This window comes from Actinia tenebrosa, unplaced genomic scaffold, assembly GCF_029948245.1.
Source record: "Actinia tenebrosa isolate PJP-AT-01 unplaced genomic scaffold, QUT_ActTen_1.0 PGA_scaffold3__52_contigs__length_22856419, whole genome shotgun sequence".
In the NCBI taxonomy this organism is placed as follows: Eukaryota; Metazoa; Cnidaria; class Anthozoa; order Actiniaria; family Actiniidae; genus Actinia; species Actinia tenebrosa.
The window spans coordinates 13,653,514-13,671,221 of NW_028292580.1; the positions used below are offsets into that span (position 1 = coordinate 13,653,514).

The 17,708-nt window shown below is 37.6% G+C and overlaps 1 protein-coding gene, 1 long non-coding RNA gene and 1 pseudogene across 2 annotated transcripts; 2 read left to right on the plus strand and 1 right to left on the minus strand.

Annotated features, from left to right (window-relative positions):
- The first annotated feature begins 19 nt into the window (after positions 1 to 19).
- On the plus strand, positions 20 to 12,949 carry LOC116297874 (lactadherin). The gene is made up of 6 exons (XM_031706186.2): positions 20 to 82; positions 8,399 to 8,550; positions 10,514 to 10,675; positions 11,587 to 11,873; positions 12,256 to 12,394; positions 12,524 to 12,949. Exons 3-6 carry the CDS (start codon positions 10,588 to 10,590, stop codon positions 12,526 to 12,528), a joined length of 519 nt encoding a protein of 172 aa, XP_031562046.1. The 5' UTR covers positions 20 to 82; positions 8,399 to 8,550; positions 10,514 to 10,587; the 3' UTR covers positions 12,529 to 12,949.
- Positions 1,424 to 6,416, plus strand: LOC148908704 (uncharacterized; annotated as a pseudogene).
- Positions 12,950 to 15,230: 2,281 nt separating the features above from the next.
- LOC116297864 (uncharacterized) lies at positions 15,231 to 17,044 on the minus strand. The gene is made up of 2 exons (XR_004197271.2): positions 16,294 to 17,044; positions 15,231 to 16,203 (listed from the first exon to the last, which is right to left on the minus strand). It is a non-coding gene; the product is annotated as an uncharacterized LOC116297864 (long non-coding RNA).
- Between the last annotated feature and the right edge of the window lie 664 nt (positions 17,045 to 17,708).

Sequence of the window (17,708 nt, forward strand, 5' to 3'; positions counted from 1 at the left end):
ACCATAGCAACGTAAGGGGGCTCGTCCACAGTAGATTTTAAATGGTTTCTCGGTTAGGACATTGATCAGTTCACTTTAAAAGGTATTTTATTCTTCATAACATTACAAGTAATCATTTCTATACAAAAAGTGGCAAAAGCGAGGAGAAAGGGAGGTGATAGGAGGGAACGTATACGTAGTTGCCCTCAGCTTTTTTAGCCTTGAACGTCGCTCTCTACTATTCTTGATCATGCTCATTTGTTTCCTTCTGTTCAAGTGACCTACTTTTGAAAGTATAAAATAATCTTTTAATTAGGTTTCAACTCATCCTCTTCCCAATTTTTGGGCTTTTTCATCTTATTCTATTACGCTCAAAAATTTTGAATTAAGAGAGGCAATTTAAGTAGCACTCCCGCTAAGAGCGGTCCGGTGAATTTGGGTTCGCAAAATCGATTCTCTTTATTTTTTGTGAGTGAAAAGCCTTTGGTATACATAAACTAAAAATAAAGTTTTTTTTTTGAAATTATATTTTTGGGCTTCGTTACACGCCAAAATATATTTTGCCCGTGTCTGGCTATTTGGAGAGCTCACTCGAGGTAGAATTTAGGTAGAATTAAGAGAGCTGCCGACTCAAAACTATTATGTATTTCCAAATTTTAGCTACGCTGTTAACTTCAGATACTTTTCATCTACTCTTCAAAGAAGATTGAAAGTATTTGGTTGAAACATAAATTTATTGGACTGCCTAAAGCACATCCCTGTTTCGAGCTTTCATCGAGGCGTCAAAAATGCACTAAAAATATGATGTAAAATTTCGAAAAGGGGACCTCAAACTGAGCTAAATTATACTTGGCTTTCAAAATATACTCTTATTTTTACAGGATCAGAAGTGAAACCTGCGGGTATCGAGCTGGTTTTGTCGCGAGCGAAAATTTATCGAAGTCCGTGATCGACAAAATTTGCATATTTCTAACAAATTACGCTGTCGAATTTACATGCGCTTAAAATGATATACGGTAATTCTGGCTAGAAATGTGCCTTAAAATCAGATAACAAATGTCTGAGCTAGTGAAAAATGAAAAGTAAAAAGAGTCTTATCGAAAAATATCATTGTATTTTCTTGAATTTTGCTTACTATTAGACTGTGTTTGCGCGGTGCTTAATAAGAGTTTGAATGTCACGCAACGCACTGGCACATCCGGCGACAATACATAGATTCTGCCTTGTTTTTTTTTGTGTGTGTTTTTTTTGCTAATATGGTCGTAAACTTCAAAAAAAGAATTCAAAACATCGGCTTAGTTTTATCAAAGTATGGACTAGTTTATTTATCACCTTATGAGTGCGTGACAAGGGAAAGGGGAAAAAATGTGAATGACAGGTGACGCCAAACGTCCCGAATATTCCCCGAGTTACTATAAGTGTGAAATAAAGATCACCAACAAGTATGGCTTGCTTTATGTCCTTCAAAGACAAAGGTGGATGTGGAGAATTTATGGGTCAATTTGAGCTGGAATTTCTAAGCAGTTGCCAGCGGGATGTTTCAGCTCACTTAAGAAGGTTTCACTTGTCCAAGGAACATGTCACGGAATGCGAATTGATTTTGTTGCGAGCGGGATTTCTAAATATAACAGCACAGCAAATAGAGAAAATGTTAGTGTGCCCGAGACATCGTAGCAATCTTGGTCTCTACTGGAGAGAAAGAACGGTATGCCAGCATCCCCAGCACAAGGGAAAACATGAGAGGGCCAAAGGTGATCGAGCCTTTACCTTAAGAATGGTCAAGGAAGTAAATGAGGTCTTTGGCGTCATTATTCCTATAGGGTCACGTGAGTACTTTCCTCTTTTATTTTAAATTAATTTTGATTTATTTAGTTCAGTTTTTTTAAGGTTCGTGCACCTGCAGTTCAGCTAAGACTGACTTTTGACATTTTACACTTAGCAGTGGCGTAATATCTACTAGCTTTAGCTGTTGTATCACAGCGTGGGACAATAACAACAGAGCTAGGCTCCAAACTAAGTGATAGCCCGGAGATCGAATTAGAATTTAGAGTTTGATTTTTGAGGAGGGAAGAAAACCGGAGAACTCGGAGAAAAACCCTCGAAGCACAGGAGAGAACCAACAATCAACTCTACTCACATACGACATCGGGATCGGCAGGACTCGAACTCGGGCCGCATTGGTGAGAGGCGGCGCATTAGCAGTGCATGCCACCGGTGCCAATCTCGTACCCAGAGCCTGCGTGCGTTTCTTTCGGCCTGCGGCGAAAAACGAGGGCTCTGGCATAATCCATTTTTGGCGCATGCGCAGCTTTCCGGAAGTGAAACATAATCAATGAAAATCATACTTTCAAACCTGCTTTCAAACAGAGTTCTGTGTTTACTTCCGATCAAAAACGCAGGCTCTGGGTACGAGATTGCACCGGTACGAGTAGCGCCATTTCCACAGGAATCCCGCATGAATTAATGAAATCTGGTGCTGGGGTGCAAAACAATAAATTGCATTCTCATTAAAGAAAAACTATGAAATCAATAGAAGTGAAAATAACTATCTTTCACAAAAAAGGGAAAGGGAAAAAAGAATGTACGATTTTCAAACCTATTGGGGGGTGGTTTTTCTGAAGCAAGAGTGGAAATGGCTACTCGAGGACCAAGCTACAGAAGATAACCAAGACAAACCGGCAGCTCTTCTTTTACCAAGGTATGCTCGTTAACTGTAACTCACCAGCATGTTCCATCCTGCAGATTAACCTTTGATATTTTTTTTTGGTCCAAGACTGAACGTATAAAACTTAACGACTAGGCCCGCAGCCTGAATGGTCTACGAGTCGATAGCCCATTAGGCAGAAGGCTATTGACTCGTAAACCATAAGGGCTGCGGGTCTAATTGTTTTAGTGTAAACCTACTAATCGGTCAAATAAATGGATATACAAAAAGGTCGAAATAGCGGGTTATTCGCAATGATCAAAACCGGCAGTTTTTCACTCAACTATTGGAAGTTTCGATTCTCTTCCATTCGTATTTCACGTTTAATATTAAACGTTTGTCTCTGTGTTGGATTTTTAGGAAAAGCAAACAAAGCGCAATGCAAGCAATGGCAGAATTTCCTCCAGGAACTCCTGTAGTATCAAGTCAGTTAGCGGACCCTAAGTGGACACCTGGACATTGGCGCGCACAGGAATATGAAGACAACTCAGATGAAGAGCCTGACCAGCAAAATACACTTCAAGTATACAATGACGCAATGGCTCATATCGCTGCTTTATCTGATCTGAAGGCCATTGAACCACTTACATTCAGGCTTAAATCCGAATGGAAAGTGGCTACAAAAAGAGAAAAGATGTTGTGTGAAGAAATGGTCAATGAGGCATGTCAGGCCATATGTAAAGTCATCGCCCCAAATGCTAGTGAACAACTCCTCACATCGTTTAAACGATCATTGAGCACAGACAGTGAAATCGAGTTACTCACTACTGCGTATAAACATGCGCCAACGAAAAATCTCAAAACGCAGATTTTGAGCATTTACGCATCCAAATATTCATCTGATGACCTGAAGAACATTCACTCTTCATTCGAGAAACTGAGTGATCGTCAGATTAAGAAGGCCAGAGCACATGCAAAAGCTGTTGGTGTTGGCATGGCAGTTGAGAAAAAGACCTTCCACAGAGTACGAATCGATGTAACGAAGCTCAGCCACTTTCTGTCATATATAGACCAGCCCTATTTCTATCAGGATGTGGCGTATGGCATAAGAAAGCTTAAACTAGAATCTGGTGAGCAGCTGGTGATGCCGAATGTCGTGTGAAGAGTAGGCAGATCAACTATGATTGAGCTTTATCTCAAACAGTGCAGAGAGGAAGAATTTCAACCTCTGGGAACCTCCACGCTGTACAGAATATTGAAAGTTCGCGAAGCCTCACAAAGAAAGTCTCTCCAAGGCCTAGACAACATCGCCGCTAGTGGTGCTGATAGTTTTGAGACGATGCACAAAGTCATCGAAATATTGGAGAATATCGGCGCAAAGCACGACTGGTGCGATAACGTCCGAAAGAACCTAAAGTCAGGAAAGCGTTATCTTAAGACGGAATACAGAGCACACTGTAGGGAAGACACGAGCTCTTGCGCTGACCACTGCCGACAACATGCCCTCAGTGACATCAAATGCTCGGAGTTAAAGAAGTCGTGCGATCATGAACACTGTGTGACTTGCGACAGTTGCGAAGCTTTGAAGACTACATTGCTTTCCGTTTTGACGCAAATTCAATCATCGGAATTGGATTTTTACAGTGAAGAGCAGCAACAAGACCTTCTACGTGATGCCCGTCAAGCACTAGATATGATTCTACAGTGGAAGGCACATATATTGAGAGCGGAGAACCAAGATGTGGCCAAGAAAGATGTGTTGAAATCGTTACCACAGGACGCTGTCTTCATCTTGATGGACTGGGCTATGAAATTCACCCAAATAAAGTATCGAGAGAAACAGTGCGAGTGGTACGGCATGCGCGGAATGAGTTGGCATGTGAGTTGCGTCGTCTCCAAATCCAGTACCACTAATGACCTGCAGATTGCCTCCTATGTACACCTTCTGGACAACTGTTCTCAGGACTGCTACACTGTTAGCGCAATTCTAACTCACCTTCTAAATACATTGAAACAAACTCAGCCGCATATCAACAAGGCCTACTTACGATCAGATGGTGCTGGCTGCTACCATAATAACAATTTGGTTGCTGCTTTAAAGGACCTTGTCAAGAATACTGGAATACAAATAATAAGGTAGACAAAACAAAAACGTGTTTAGACCGAACACTTTTTTTTTGCGGCATAATATGCATGGTACTCGTTTCGTAAGTGATTACATTCTCATTAACAGATACATGACAAACTATTTTTTTCTATTTCTTGCAAATGCGTAAAACTAGCTAATAAGATATCAGCTAGAAAGCTAAGGAGGATTTCTTATCGATTTTATAATACATCTGACTTTTCTCACACGCTTTTGGAAAAACAGTATACAATTAATTTAAATGTTAAAAGACCTAAGTTTTTGAGTACCTGCGCTGCATAAATGGATTAGTGCATTTTTGGTATAAAGAAACTGAGGACTTCTACATTTTGAATAGTTTTTCTTATTTTTTCTTTTATGTATTTATAGGTACGACTTTTCCGAACCACAGTACGGAAAAGATATATGTGATAGGATAATCAGCCCCCTGAAAGGTGCGATGAGAAGATACTGTGATGAGGGTCATGACATCATGTCATCGTCAGATATGTATGAAGCCCTAAGAGCGAGACCGGTCAAGGGAACAACAGCAGCTGTATGCGACCTCGGAGATATCGCCCCGCAGGAAATTAAGGTCAACCGAATCAACAACTTTAGCGCATTCCACAACTTCTCATATGACAAGAAAGACCTTTGCATGTCCAAGGCGTACGGCATAGGCTCAGGGAAAGTTGTTACATGGTCAGAGTTAAACGTACAGTATCAGTCTGACGTTACACTAAGCGTAGTGGGAGATCAAGGGTTTTTTTAGAATGGAACGGAGGCTGATGAAACGGTCGCAGGATATACCTACCAGCGACACAGACGAAGAGGTCTTACTTGAATGTAAAGAGCCCTGTTGCTCCTTATCTTTCACGACTTGGGATGAGCTGCAAGATCACATGAACTTTGGACAGCATAATACCACGGCCGTAAAAAAACAGGAAAATTTATATGACCAGCTACGCAGGGAGTGGGCGCTCAAGTTTTCAACTCTATCCGACAAAGTTGAGAAAAAGCAAGCCTTCAACGAAACTATTATGTCCGATGATAGTTCCTTGGAGAAAGTTGGGTGGGCTTTGCAAAAGCCCAGGAGTAGTAAGAAGTTCTCTGATAAAGTAAAAGCGTATCTAACAGCAAAGTTTGATGCAGGTGTTACAGGAAGAAAAGCCGATCCCGCCGAAGTCTCAAAAGAAATGAGAAAAGTCAGAAACGATGACGGATTAAGAAAGTTTACCAGAGAAGAATGGCTAACCAAGGTGCAAGTAAAGTCCTTCTTTTCTCGGTTATCTGCATCAAGAAGGAAGCAGCAAGCGATGCAAGAAGACAGTGACGATGATTTGCTGGAAGAGGAGCTAGAATACCAAGAAGAGGAAATTCGAGATGAACAAATGAAAGATGTATTGAGTCAGCTGGGCGTGGAACACCCTGTTACCTATGACGGTTACGACATTTGTGCTTACGTCAAATCAAACTCGTTATCAAAATTCAACGTTAAAACTTTGAAAAGTATCTGTGAACATTTTGAGCTGGCTTACAAGTCCAGAGATACGAAAGCTACTCTGCTTACCAAAATTAGTGACATGGCGAAGGATTGCAGCTGTTCAAGATGAAGTAATAAACGTTAAGCGGCCATTATTTATCGCTGTCGGGGAGGGGGTAGGATGATTTATGGTGATCACATGTTTTTTGAATATTTATGATAATTGTAACTATTGTGAAAGATAATGATCAACCCCTAATTTCAAAGCTATCTCACTGTAAGACAGGTTTCGTTGCACTTCAACAGGATAATTTTTTTTAAGTTTTTAATTTTATTGGGCGATTCCCATGGAGCCCTACGATACTGACCTTGTTTCACGAGGGTAGCCTTCATGCAGCAGGACTTTTCTCTCGCACAGTTACTTTGGGATTCACGCAGGGTACACTTATAGTCAGTGCCTAAAAAGAATAAAAAACCTATGGCCCGTGTTTCATGATGATATTGGAATTTCGAAGTTGATTTTGGCGGAGGGAGGAAAACTTTTGGGTCATTTCCCTCCCCTTTCTCTTGTCACGCACTCATAAGGTGATAAATAAACTAGTCCATACTTTGATAAAACTAAGCCGATGTTTTGAATTCTTTTTTTGAAGTTTACGACCATATTAGCAAAAAAAACACACAAAAAAAAAAAAAACAAGGCAGAATCTATGTATTGTCGCCGGATGTGCCAGTGCGTTGCGTGACATTCAAACTCTTATTAAGCACCGCGCAAACACAGTCTAATAGTAAGCAAAATTCAAGAAAATACAATGATATTTTTCGATAAGACTCTTTTTACTTTTCATTTTTCACTAGCTCAGACATTTGTTATCTGATTTTAAGGCACATTTCTAGCCAGAATTACCGTATATCATTTTAAGCGCATGTAAATTCGACAGCGTAATTTGTTAGAAATATGCAAATTTTGTCGATCACGGACTTCGATAAATTTTCGCTCGCGACAAAACCAGCTCGATACCCGCAGGTTTCACTTCTGATCCTGTAAAAATAAGAGTATATTTTGAAAGCCAAGTATAATTTAGCTCAGTTTGAGGTCCCCTTTTCGAAATTTTACATCATATTTTTAGTGCATTTTTGACGCCTCGATGAAAGCTCGAAACAGGGATGTGCTTTAGGCAGTCCAATAAATTTATGTTTCAACCAAATACTTTCAATCTTCTTTGAAGAGTAGATGAAAAGTATCTGAAGTTAACAGCGTAGCTAAAATTTGGAAATACATAATAGTTTTGAGTCGGCAGCTCTCTTAATTCTACCTAAATTCTACCTCGAGTGAGCTCTCCAAATAGCCAGACACGGGCAAAATATATTTTGGCGTGTAACGAAGCCCAAAAATATAATTTCAAAAAAAAAACTTTATTTTTAGTTTATGTATACCAAAGGCTTTTCACTCACAAAAAATAAAGAGAATCGATTTTGCGAACCCAAATTCACCGGACCGCTCTTAGCGGGAGTGCCACTTAAATGTTTTAGCGTAATATGCGATGAGGGAAGGAGAGCTAAGATTTAAAAATCAGTATAATGCGCATGCGGTGATCTATCCATCCGTCTATCCATCTATCTCCCCTCCCATCCCAATCCATCCCAATCCATCCCATCCCATCTCATTCGTCAATCTGTTCGTCCATATTTATTAATTTGACATTTATCATCAATTTATTCTTGTTTTAATTGTTTTTCTCTACACTAGGGTTTAATAGTGTGTGGGTAAATGAACAAGGTCCAGTAAAAGTCTATCCATTTCTCCCATCCAATTTTTCATTCAATTAATATTTTCTTTTGTTTTTTCTTCCATTTATCCATGCTTCTGGTTGCGTTTGAAAACATATTAGATTTTGGTGTTGTAGTTCCTTATGGTAAGATCGGGTGGGAGTCAATAAATAAGATATGGAATCAAACGTATGAATTTGTAATTCAAGAAAAAAGGAAGCGGAGTCTATCGTTTTCCCGCATATTTTATTCCTTTACATGGTACAAAATCCGGTGATCCAGACAATGCAAATCGAAACTCAGGTCGACTAAAGCATGAAGCGCGTCCAATAACGAGTAATTCAAGTCAATGAAACAATAGCCCACCAACTCCAAACTTGTTTTTCACTGCTTTCAACAGGTAGTTTGGCCAAGAAGAAATGATCCGTTCTCGTCCTTAATTATTCATAGCCTGGTCTTCCTTAAGCAGGAAGGTTTAGATCAGCTGGATGGGAGAATTATCCGTCTAAATTGAGAGATTATATCTTGATAAAAGTCACCAAAGGACAAGAGGTGAGTTTGATAAATTGTAAAGAACTCATTAGAGGGAAATGTCCACAAAGTGGTTATTTATTCCCTGCTACTGGCAGGACGCAATTTTTTTATGTTTTAGTTTCATTCTCTCGTCTGCTGTCTTTGCGTTTTTGATTTGAAAGTAATCAATATAAATATAGAATATAAGCATTTATATAAACTGAAGTTTTGCTCACTCTTGAAGCTATGTGTAGTGAATAAGGCTTTTCGTAAGGTTTCGTTTGGTAAAATTTTCAAAGCTATTATAAGCTGGGTTCTTGGAGTAGTTTATAAACATTTTTAGTCCGATTGTACCTTATAGCTCATGAAGAACTACTTCAGGGTTTTTGTAAGCTTTTTCTTTAAGAGTTATGCTACTATGAGATGGTGAATAACGACAAGATGCTAGCTCAGTGAAAAAACACACTCACACACACACTACAAAAATCTATTAGTCTTGTCATGGTCATCGTTTTGTCTTCCAGTCACATGCAGCCACTCAGATCATTTAATGGTATTACAAAATAGACCTTTATTAAGTTGTTTCCTTTATTTAGCACTATAGCTATTTATTAGCTCTTTAAAGTATCCTCGACTTATGGATAGAAAAGACCAGATTAAAAATGAATATCAAAATTTTTCATTTTGTTTTCATTACATGCAATCTGCAACAGGTGTTTATCTTGTTGGAAGTCAAATCATTTTTGAACTGCAACAAGAGTGCGCGCGTGGACGGATGCATGAGGACAATCAATGTACTATAGTTTGACCTTAATGTAATGCAGAGAAATCTCAGTTATGTGATTGATAAATCAGCTTAACTTTATCCTAAATAGGATCGATTTTTCAATTCCTTACTCTTGTTTTTTTATAAAATGCGAGAATATGGTAACGGAGTATTTTCAAGACCATCTTTAGAACTGTATTGCGCAGGACTCGAAGTCAAAAATTATGCACTACTTTTACCTGACTGCTTGCGCGAGTCGTTGGTTGAAACAAAATCAAAAATATAATCAATTTTTCCGGATCTCCTTTGGATTCATTTGTGTCAACTGTGCTGGCTAAAACAGATACAAAATGGGACCAACTTATCCTGATCTCCTATGGATTTCCCGGCCGAATTTGAACTCGACACAGATTGGGCTGGTGCCAAAACGGATGGCAGAACTGAAAGGATCTCTTTGCGCAAGCAGGGAAATTGGACTTTGCATTTAGTTTTTGAAATCGATATCACATAAATGCGAAATAAATTTACATAGTTGACCAGTGACACTTGACGTAAGAAGACAGTTAATTTCTATTACCTATGTTCACAGTGCTCTTCCACGAATACAATGCCAGTTAAATATAGAGTTTTGCGTGTGTGTGTGGGGGGGATTATGGTGTTTAGAATACAGTGCGGTCCTCTTTTCTTGACGTCCAAATATCTTTGAATTCCCATCATCTCAAACTTGAGGCAGTAATCCATGGACTCCTGTAGCTATAGTGTGACGTTTTCATAGCTGAGCAACATCTAAGTGCTGAGAGTTTCCTTCGGAAAAAATGATTTATAAATATTTGTCGTAAGTGCGTGGTAACGAATCATTACAAATTCACTGCGTGTGGACTAAATTGAATCCATTAAAAAATCAGTACCATGATTCGGGGGGGGGGGATTTACTTGCCAAACTGTAAAACGTTCTTAATATCATCTTATCTCAGTACAAGGGAGGGTGGATCATGAGCTGTGTTAGGGATATTATTCACCTAAGTATGCTGTCATCATGTCTTTTTGCACAAGATCCACATCAAAATTGATCTTGGTCAATAATTGATTAAATTTCGAAAATGAAGACATTTTAAATGAAGACATTCTCTGACCCTTATGAGCGCGCCATTAACATGGAAATTATCTCATGACAGCAATATTCAGACATGTACTCTAAATAAATACTAAGACAATGCTTGTTATATTTCATTTTAGGGACCAACGCAAAGAATTGAGGCGCACTCACGAAAATTATATTTTTTCGACAAGTCTCTCTAAAACAGTGCGATATGGCAGTTTTTCATAAAATTCTGCCGTTAATTGCTGGATTATGGTGCTTGATGGCTGTGACGGCAGAAAAGAAAGAGGCTCCAAAACGTAAGCAAAAAAGCTATATAATATATCACTAAACAACACCTGCTATTTTAGTAACTTTTCATTCTCATTTATTTAAGTTTATTTAATCGAATTTAGTATTACGTAAAACGCGATTTAATAGCCATGCACTATAGTGAATGGAATTGAAAAAGAAAGACAACTGCATTGAATACATTTTCTAATGTATGTGGCGACGAGTTGAAACGATCATTCAGTTTCATATGTATAGCGCACGCGCCAGTCATTTTCATTTTCCGAGATGATTTCGATTAAGTAAACAAGAGAGTGGACTGATTATTTTTCAATCATGTATTGGCTGAAGAAACCTATCATTTATTGTATTAGATATATACGGCGGCATTTATTAGAGTTTGGTTAAATGGAGCAACCATCATGCACAAGCACGCGAATACTCATACTTAAAGGTGCGGTAATACAAGCAACAAAAAATTGCATTAACTTTTTGCGTATTAATATTGCTGCGTTGCAAGTTGCAGAGAAAACGATGCTCGTTTATCAACAAATGGATTATCTTTGCAAAGAGGAGATAGAAAGTTTCTATACTTTACCCAACAAAGCGCGCGCGGGGGAGTGGTAATACTAGCAACAATTGCGCGCATGCTCTGTAACCTTGGCGCGATTTTGTTGTCCGTATAAGCCTTTTCATAGTTTAAGAATCGATTCCACTGCGCATGCGATTTTTTCCCGAATTTTTCACCTTCTTTTGTTTAATTAAGAACAAAAGAAGGTTTAGACAAAAGAAGGTGAGAAATTCGGGATAAAATCCCATGCGCAGCGGAATCGATTCTTAAACTATGAAAAGGCTTATTACCGCACCTTAAAATACCTATCTGTGCGCGTGCGCAAATCAAAATCTTACATTTACAAGAGATTGTTTCTATAACTCTTAGCCGCCCCATGTTACGAGGCACTAGGCGTACAAACAGGAGGTCTAGACGACGGGGATATCACAGCATCAAGTAAACTAGCTAACTTCACCGCAACAGACTCTTGGTGTTCCCAAGAAAACGATGAAAACCAGTATCTGCAAATAGATTTAGGCGAGAAAACAAAGTTAACCAGAATAGCTACTCAGGGTGCTTTAGAGCAGCCTGGCAAGCATGTCAAGACATTTGCTGTCCTCTACAGCATGGATGGGAAGAAATTCCAAACATATGGTGCTAATGGAACCGAAAAGGTTGGTCAAAATTTCAGCCGTTGGGCGTAATATAGCTGATTGTTTGAGTAGAAGTCATGTTGGTGTACCGGACTTAATGGTAAATTCAGGGGCGTAGCCGGGATTCTCCGAAGGGGGGAGGGGGGCGGGACAGGGACACAAATTACAAAAATTCCGCCATTTTAATTTAAAACCATTTCGTGTGACCAAAAACGCCGAACTAAAAAAAATACGGTATTATACGTTTTACGTTTTAATTTTACAAAACTTAAAGACAAATTTTAAAAATTTCCGTATTAATTCTAAAAAGCATTCTATTTTGTTCAGAATGTTTGCGTCATTCGTGATGTTTTTAAAAAATTATTTATATTTATTATTATTTTATTAATTATTATCTCTTCAGATCTTCGACGGCAATGTAGATTCCTTTACTGTTCACCACAACAACCTCAAGAGTCCGATTGTTGCGCGTTACGTACGAATTAATCCGCGATCATGGGAAAAAGGCATTTGTATGAGAGTGGAGCTGTATGGATGTGATCGTAAGTATTGCAACTTTTTGATTACTCATAATGGGGTGCGCACAAACATGAGGTGGTTATGCATGCGCGCGCTCTTCGAAACATTGTGAAACCATGTAAATGAAAGACGCTTTTTTTCTTTATTTGCAGCATAAATACCATTCAAGGAACAAACGTAAGACAAACAGGACCTGGATACAAATGGAAACCGTATATACATTCATTTGGAAGTATTGCGCAGATTTGAGCAATTATAGTTGTATAAAATATAAATGAAACACATTGATAAATGCTACGACTGGGACGATATTATTGGATTCCAATTACCAACAGTGATAAAAGAGCTACTTTAATATTTTTGTGCATTTCAAGTTGTAGCTAGATCAGTTCATTTTCTATGGAGTATTATCGTTCATGATCGCTGTATATAACATTAGATAGTATAGACAAATGGTACATCTTTATTATGTCTTTTGAATAAAGTGGCTGTTGCCCGTTCTAAGCAACAATAAAGGTGTAATTTTTAGCATTAATAAAGTTGTTTTATAAAGAGAATAATAAATATAATCGTTGGAATTCGTTTCATTACGTGGGCTTCCTGTGTAGACATTTCCCGCTCTTTCCACAGGGTACCCAAAACTACAAAAATCCAATTCCCATCTTTCACAAGGGACAGTTTCGAGTGAAGAAATGAAATAGATTCATAGAAAGATATTTGGGGATTTCTCATCCAGAAGGTAAGTAAGACTAGGTTTCAGTGCTTTCTCTTACAAATGAAATGCTTACATATTTTGGGGGCAAATATTTAACAATTATTTTCGATAAAAAAAACTTTCTTAACCTAATTTTGACTGACTGTGTACTTTTGGAGCGCTAGCATGTTTTAATCTAAGTTCTTTTTTCTGTGGTTTTAGTGTTCCAACACATACAATAAATGTCTTTTAAATTCATTAAGCTTATAGTCTCTTGTCAACAAATAGCATAACTAGTATCAAGAACCATTTGCCAAATGATTACGTTTATTAAAAGTTAGATAATATCAATGGTTATTTTGGAATGAGGGATATTAATCCATGAAACAGATCAGACCCATCACTAGTGGTGGTTTGATTCAAACCCCCCTTTCCCCCATCTTTTAGGTAGGAGTACGAAGTAATGTTTAGCACTTAGCTAGTTTAGTTTTTCAAGAAATGGCTTAACTAAGATTGGTAGAAAAACATACCTCCCCTTTCAAGGTCCTAGGCTTTGGTCAATCAAATTTCAAACAGTCTGAGAGATTAGTAGCAAAGAACCCTCGAAGTCTTGAGCTTTGGTTGGTACATATATATTTTGTTATGAAAATGAGTGTGATTAATTCTTGTTGAAAAACCGGCGCTTTACAAGTGCAACACACAAAAGTTTGACCGTCATTTAATGTATTTGCATACTTCTTAGCACAGGCTTTTCCAGCCAAACAAGCATTTGCATACCTTATTTGGTAAAAGCAGCCAGCTTGTCATCGAAATGCGTTGGTTTAACTTACAGAGCCCATGCATAAAAATGTGCAAGTACATTAAATGTGGTCATACTTTTGTGCCGGAACACAGTTTGTTATATTCAAAAGAATTTATGTATGAAAGTAGTGTCTAAAGATATATTTAGACTGTTATTTTGCTATTTTCTTATGTGACCACATTACAAAAAGACGTGTTGATAGCAAGATGAAACTTTTTGTTTTGCATGCATGGTGTGTGTGTCTGATTAGTAATGGTGTATGTTATTTTTTTTGATCAACCACATACAATCCAATCTTGGAATTGCACCCAGCCCTCAAGACATTACCATAAGTATATGTCAAGTGTGCTCTCTTACACCATTTGGATCTGATGTATGGGTTGTCTGTAGAATGTCTGGGCTGTCTGTATTTGAGTCAGTGAGCTTCAGCATGTTTCAATAATCTGCAAAATTCTTGTATTAAATTTTACTATTTTAGGACTTGTGATATTCAAATTCTCTAATATTGAATATCCAGTGCATCAACTAAATACTTTTCTAAAAACAGGGTTTAGAATAACAGCCAGTCATCCAACAATATGTCTAGCCAGAATTGGAACTCAAAAAATCAAAATGCAAGAATGATACAAGTGAATGTGACGTTTGAAGAGATAAGCATTGCCTACCAGTTGAACGAAGAGAAACTTTTTCCTATCATATTCAATTATGCAATATCAAAGTATAAAATCATTCTGAAGGTTGCACTCTTAAATAATTTGATTGAATGGTGATTTGTAGAGTTGCCATGGTAACAATCAGTACACAATATTATAAACCTTGACTGTGTGCTTGCATGTTTCCATAACACCCCTTCCCCGCTACGCCACGTGGAGGCTACCATTCATGTAGCGGAAATTTCCCACCTGTGAAACCACACTAGATGGGTGTCCAATCAGTGTCCAAAGCCAATCAATTGCACCGTGCAAATTTAATGTTTATATAATGGCCTAGAAAGTTTTACAAAGCCTGTTTAGTATCTAAGTGTTAAAATTAATGGTTAGATATAACAAGTCAATATTAACTATGAGCATTATAAGGTTAAGTTGTTAAAGCATTTTCATAACCAGGCTTTGTAATACTCATGAAAACCTCATTATATTTAAGCAATAGAAAACTTTTTCCGTGTTTACATAGCCTGATAGTAACATGAGGGGAGGTTGGGAGAATTCGAGACAGTTATACAAACCCGAGACGTAGTCGAGGGTTTGCATAACTGTTGAGAATTCCCCCAACCCCCCGAGTGTTGCTATCAGGCTATGTAAACACAGAGAAAAAAGTTTTCCATTGCTTTCATAAAATAAATACTAAGGGAAAACATTACCACTTGCAAGAAAATAAATCTTTATTTGAATTTGATTCTCATATCAAAATACAAATTCTCCATACATCACGAACTTCGATTGTTAGCCAATCAAATTTTGTGTAATAAACGCCAAGGAAAAGGCAAATGTGAAGCGAGAAAGAATCGCTACCTATTTTCAACATTTATCATTCTAAAACTTTAAAACAAATACAAAGAAATGTCCAAAGATTGAATAGAAATCTTAATAAAATATTTCAGAATTGATTATCTTTACGAAAGTGATCAAAAGTGGATAACAAGTGTCACTGTGAATGGAATTCTCGGTTGAGAGAAACGTGGTTTTGCTCAATTTGACAGCGAGAAAACATGGCAGCGAAGTTGATTGTTTCGTCTTGCCTCGAGAAGATATTTTGTGGAGCTGAAGAGCCTTGAAATACTTGTATTCTTTATCGGGCGGTGTATTTAAATCATGAGAAAGCACGTCGCTGAACAACCGCAGCTATCCTGACGGAGGACCTGTGTTGTAGCTCCTGAGGGAATTCTCTTTGCGGTGACCAACGAGAGATTGTCATGATATTACGATCAGAAAGACCTGCATGAGACCATAGGGTTATGCCTGTGGCCCTGACACAAGTCAAAATTTGGAACTTCGTCTTCAAAATACATTTTTGGGGGCGTTTTTTTCCTCGAAAGAAACTGTAAATTTTTAATTTTGAACTTGTATTGGGAAAACACGAAAGTTGTGATGTCACAACTGTGTTTACATATCCTCATGCAAACATGGCTATCAACCAATCACAGCGTGCGTACTATTTAATTTATTTTATAAAAACCAATAGATCGCTTAGCGCACACAGTATTAGTATATATTATCAAGACAACAACATAAAACATGGACTCCACATAGTACATCACATAACAAATATACAGTCAACTGCTTCTCCTTGAACAGATTTCCAGTTTGTATTGTGACATCTCTTTGAAGAACACCATTCTGTAATGATAATAGTAATAGGGAAAAACACAACTAATAATATCAAGGAGTTTATAGGGTTTTTATAAATCATTCAAAAATAACATTTACCCATTTGAATTGTACAATTAATGTACATTGTATCTCATCGAATTAAAGGCAGGCCAGTATTTTATATCATCTTTTGGTTGCTGCAGTATGCTTGAAATATCCATCCAGTGGTAGACCATCCTCACGTCAGTCATATACCATGCTTCTTTTGATCCAAGGCTTATCTGTTTCTAATCTCCTAGGTATGTTCCAGTCAAATTACTATTTATCCAATGATTGACCATTGTCTTGTCCTTTGGCTATTTGAGCAGTCTCAAATATAACTTGGGATTTAGTTGACAAGTGAAGAACAGTGTTTCAAATTATGTCTGTAAAATCTCGATTGGCATCTCAGTTATTGTTCTTGATTTTTGCACTATAATATGTGATATGAATGTATTCATCTCATTCAAAGCTGTGGCTCATCTGAATAACTGTTGGGGAAGTATGCCAGACTGTTCATCTAATATCTATGATTTCCATCTATTCAGCAAATCTATAGGAACATTATCTGATCTCATAACTATCCATAAAGCACTGCATTTCTTAGGAATTCTTTGATCCCTGTGAGAATATTTCCTGGTTGCTTTGGTAAGAACACATTTTTGGGTCAGCAAAGTTCAAAAAAAACAACAACAGTAAATAAGCAGCAGTGACCAATAAAATGGCCAGTTCATATGCAAAATATAGTAATGTCTACATAAACAAGGCAGTGACAAGTAAAATGGCCATCTCATATACAACATAATAATGCCTACATGAACAAGGCAGTGAAAAGTAATACAGTGATGCCTAAATAAACAAGGCAGTGACAAGTAAAATGGCCATCTCATATACAACATAGTAATGCCTACATGAACAAGGCAGTGAAAAGTAATACAGTGATGCCTAAATAAACAAGGCAGTGACAAGTAAAATGGCAAGCTCATATGTATACAATATAGTAATGCCTAAATAAACAAGGTAGTGACCAAAAAAATGGCCAGTTCATACATGATAGTACTGTCTACCTTAATGACGCAAGGAATGATAAAATATACAGCTTATATACAGTATAGTAATGCCTAAATAAATAAGGCAGAGACCAATAAAATGGCCAAGTCATATACAATATAGAAATGCCTAAATAAACAAGGCAGTGACAAATACAATGGCCAAGTCATATACAATATAGTAATGCTTAAATAAACAAGGCAGAGACCAATAAAATGGCCAAGTCATATACAATATAGAAATGCCTAAATAAACAAGGCAGTGACCAATAACAATGGCCGGGTCATATACATTATAGTAATGCCTAAATAAACAAGGCAGAGACCAATAAAATGGCCAAGTCATGTACAATATAGTAATGCCTAAATAAACAAGGCAGTGACCAATACAATGGCCAAGTCATATACAATATACATGTAGTAATGCTTAAATAAACAAGGCAG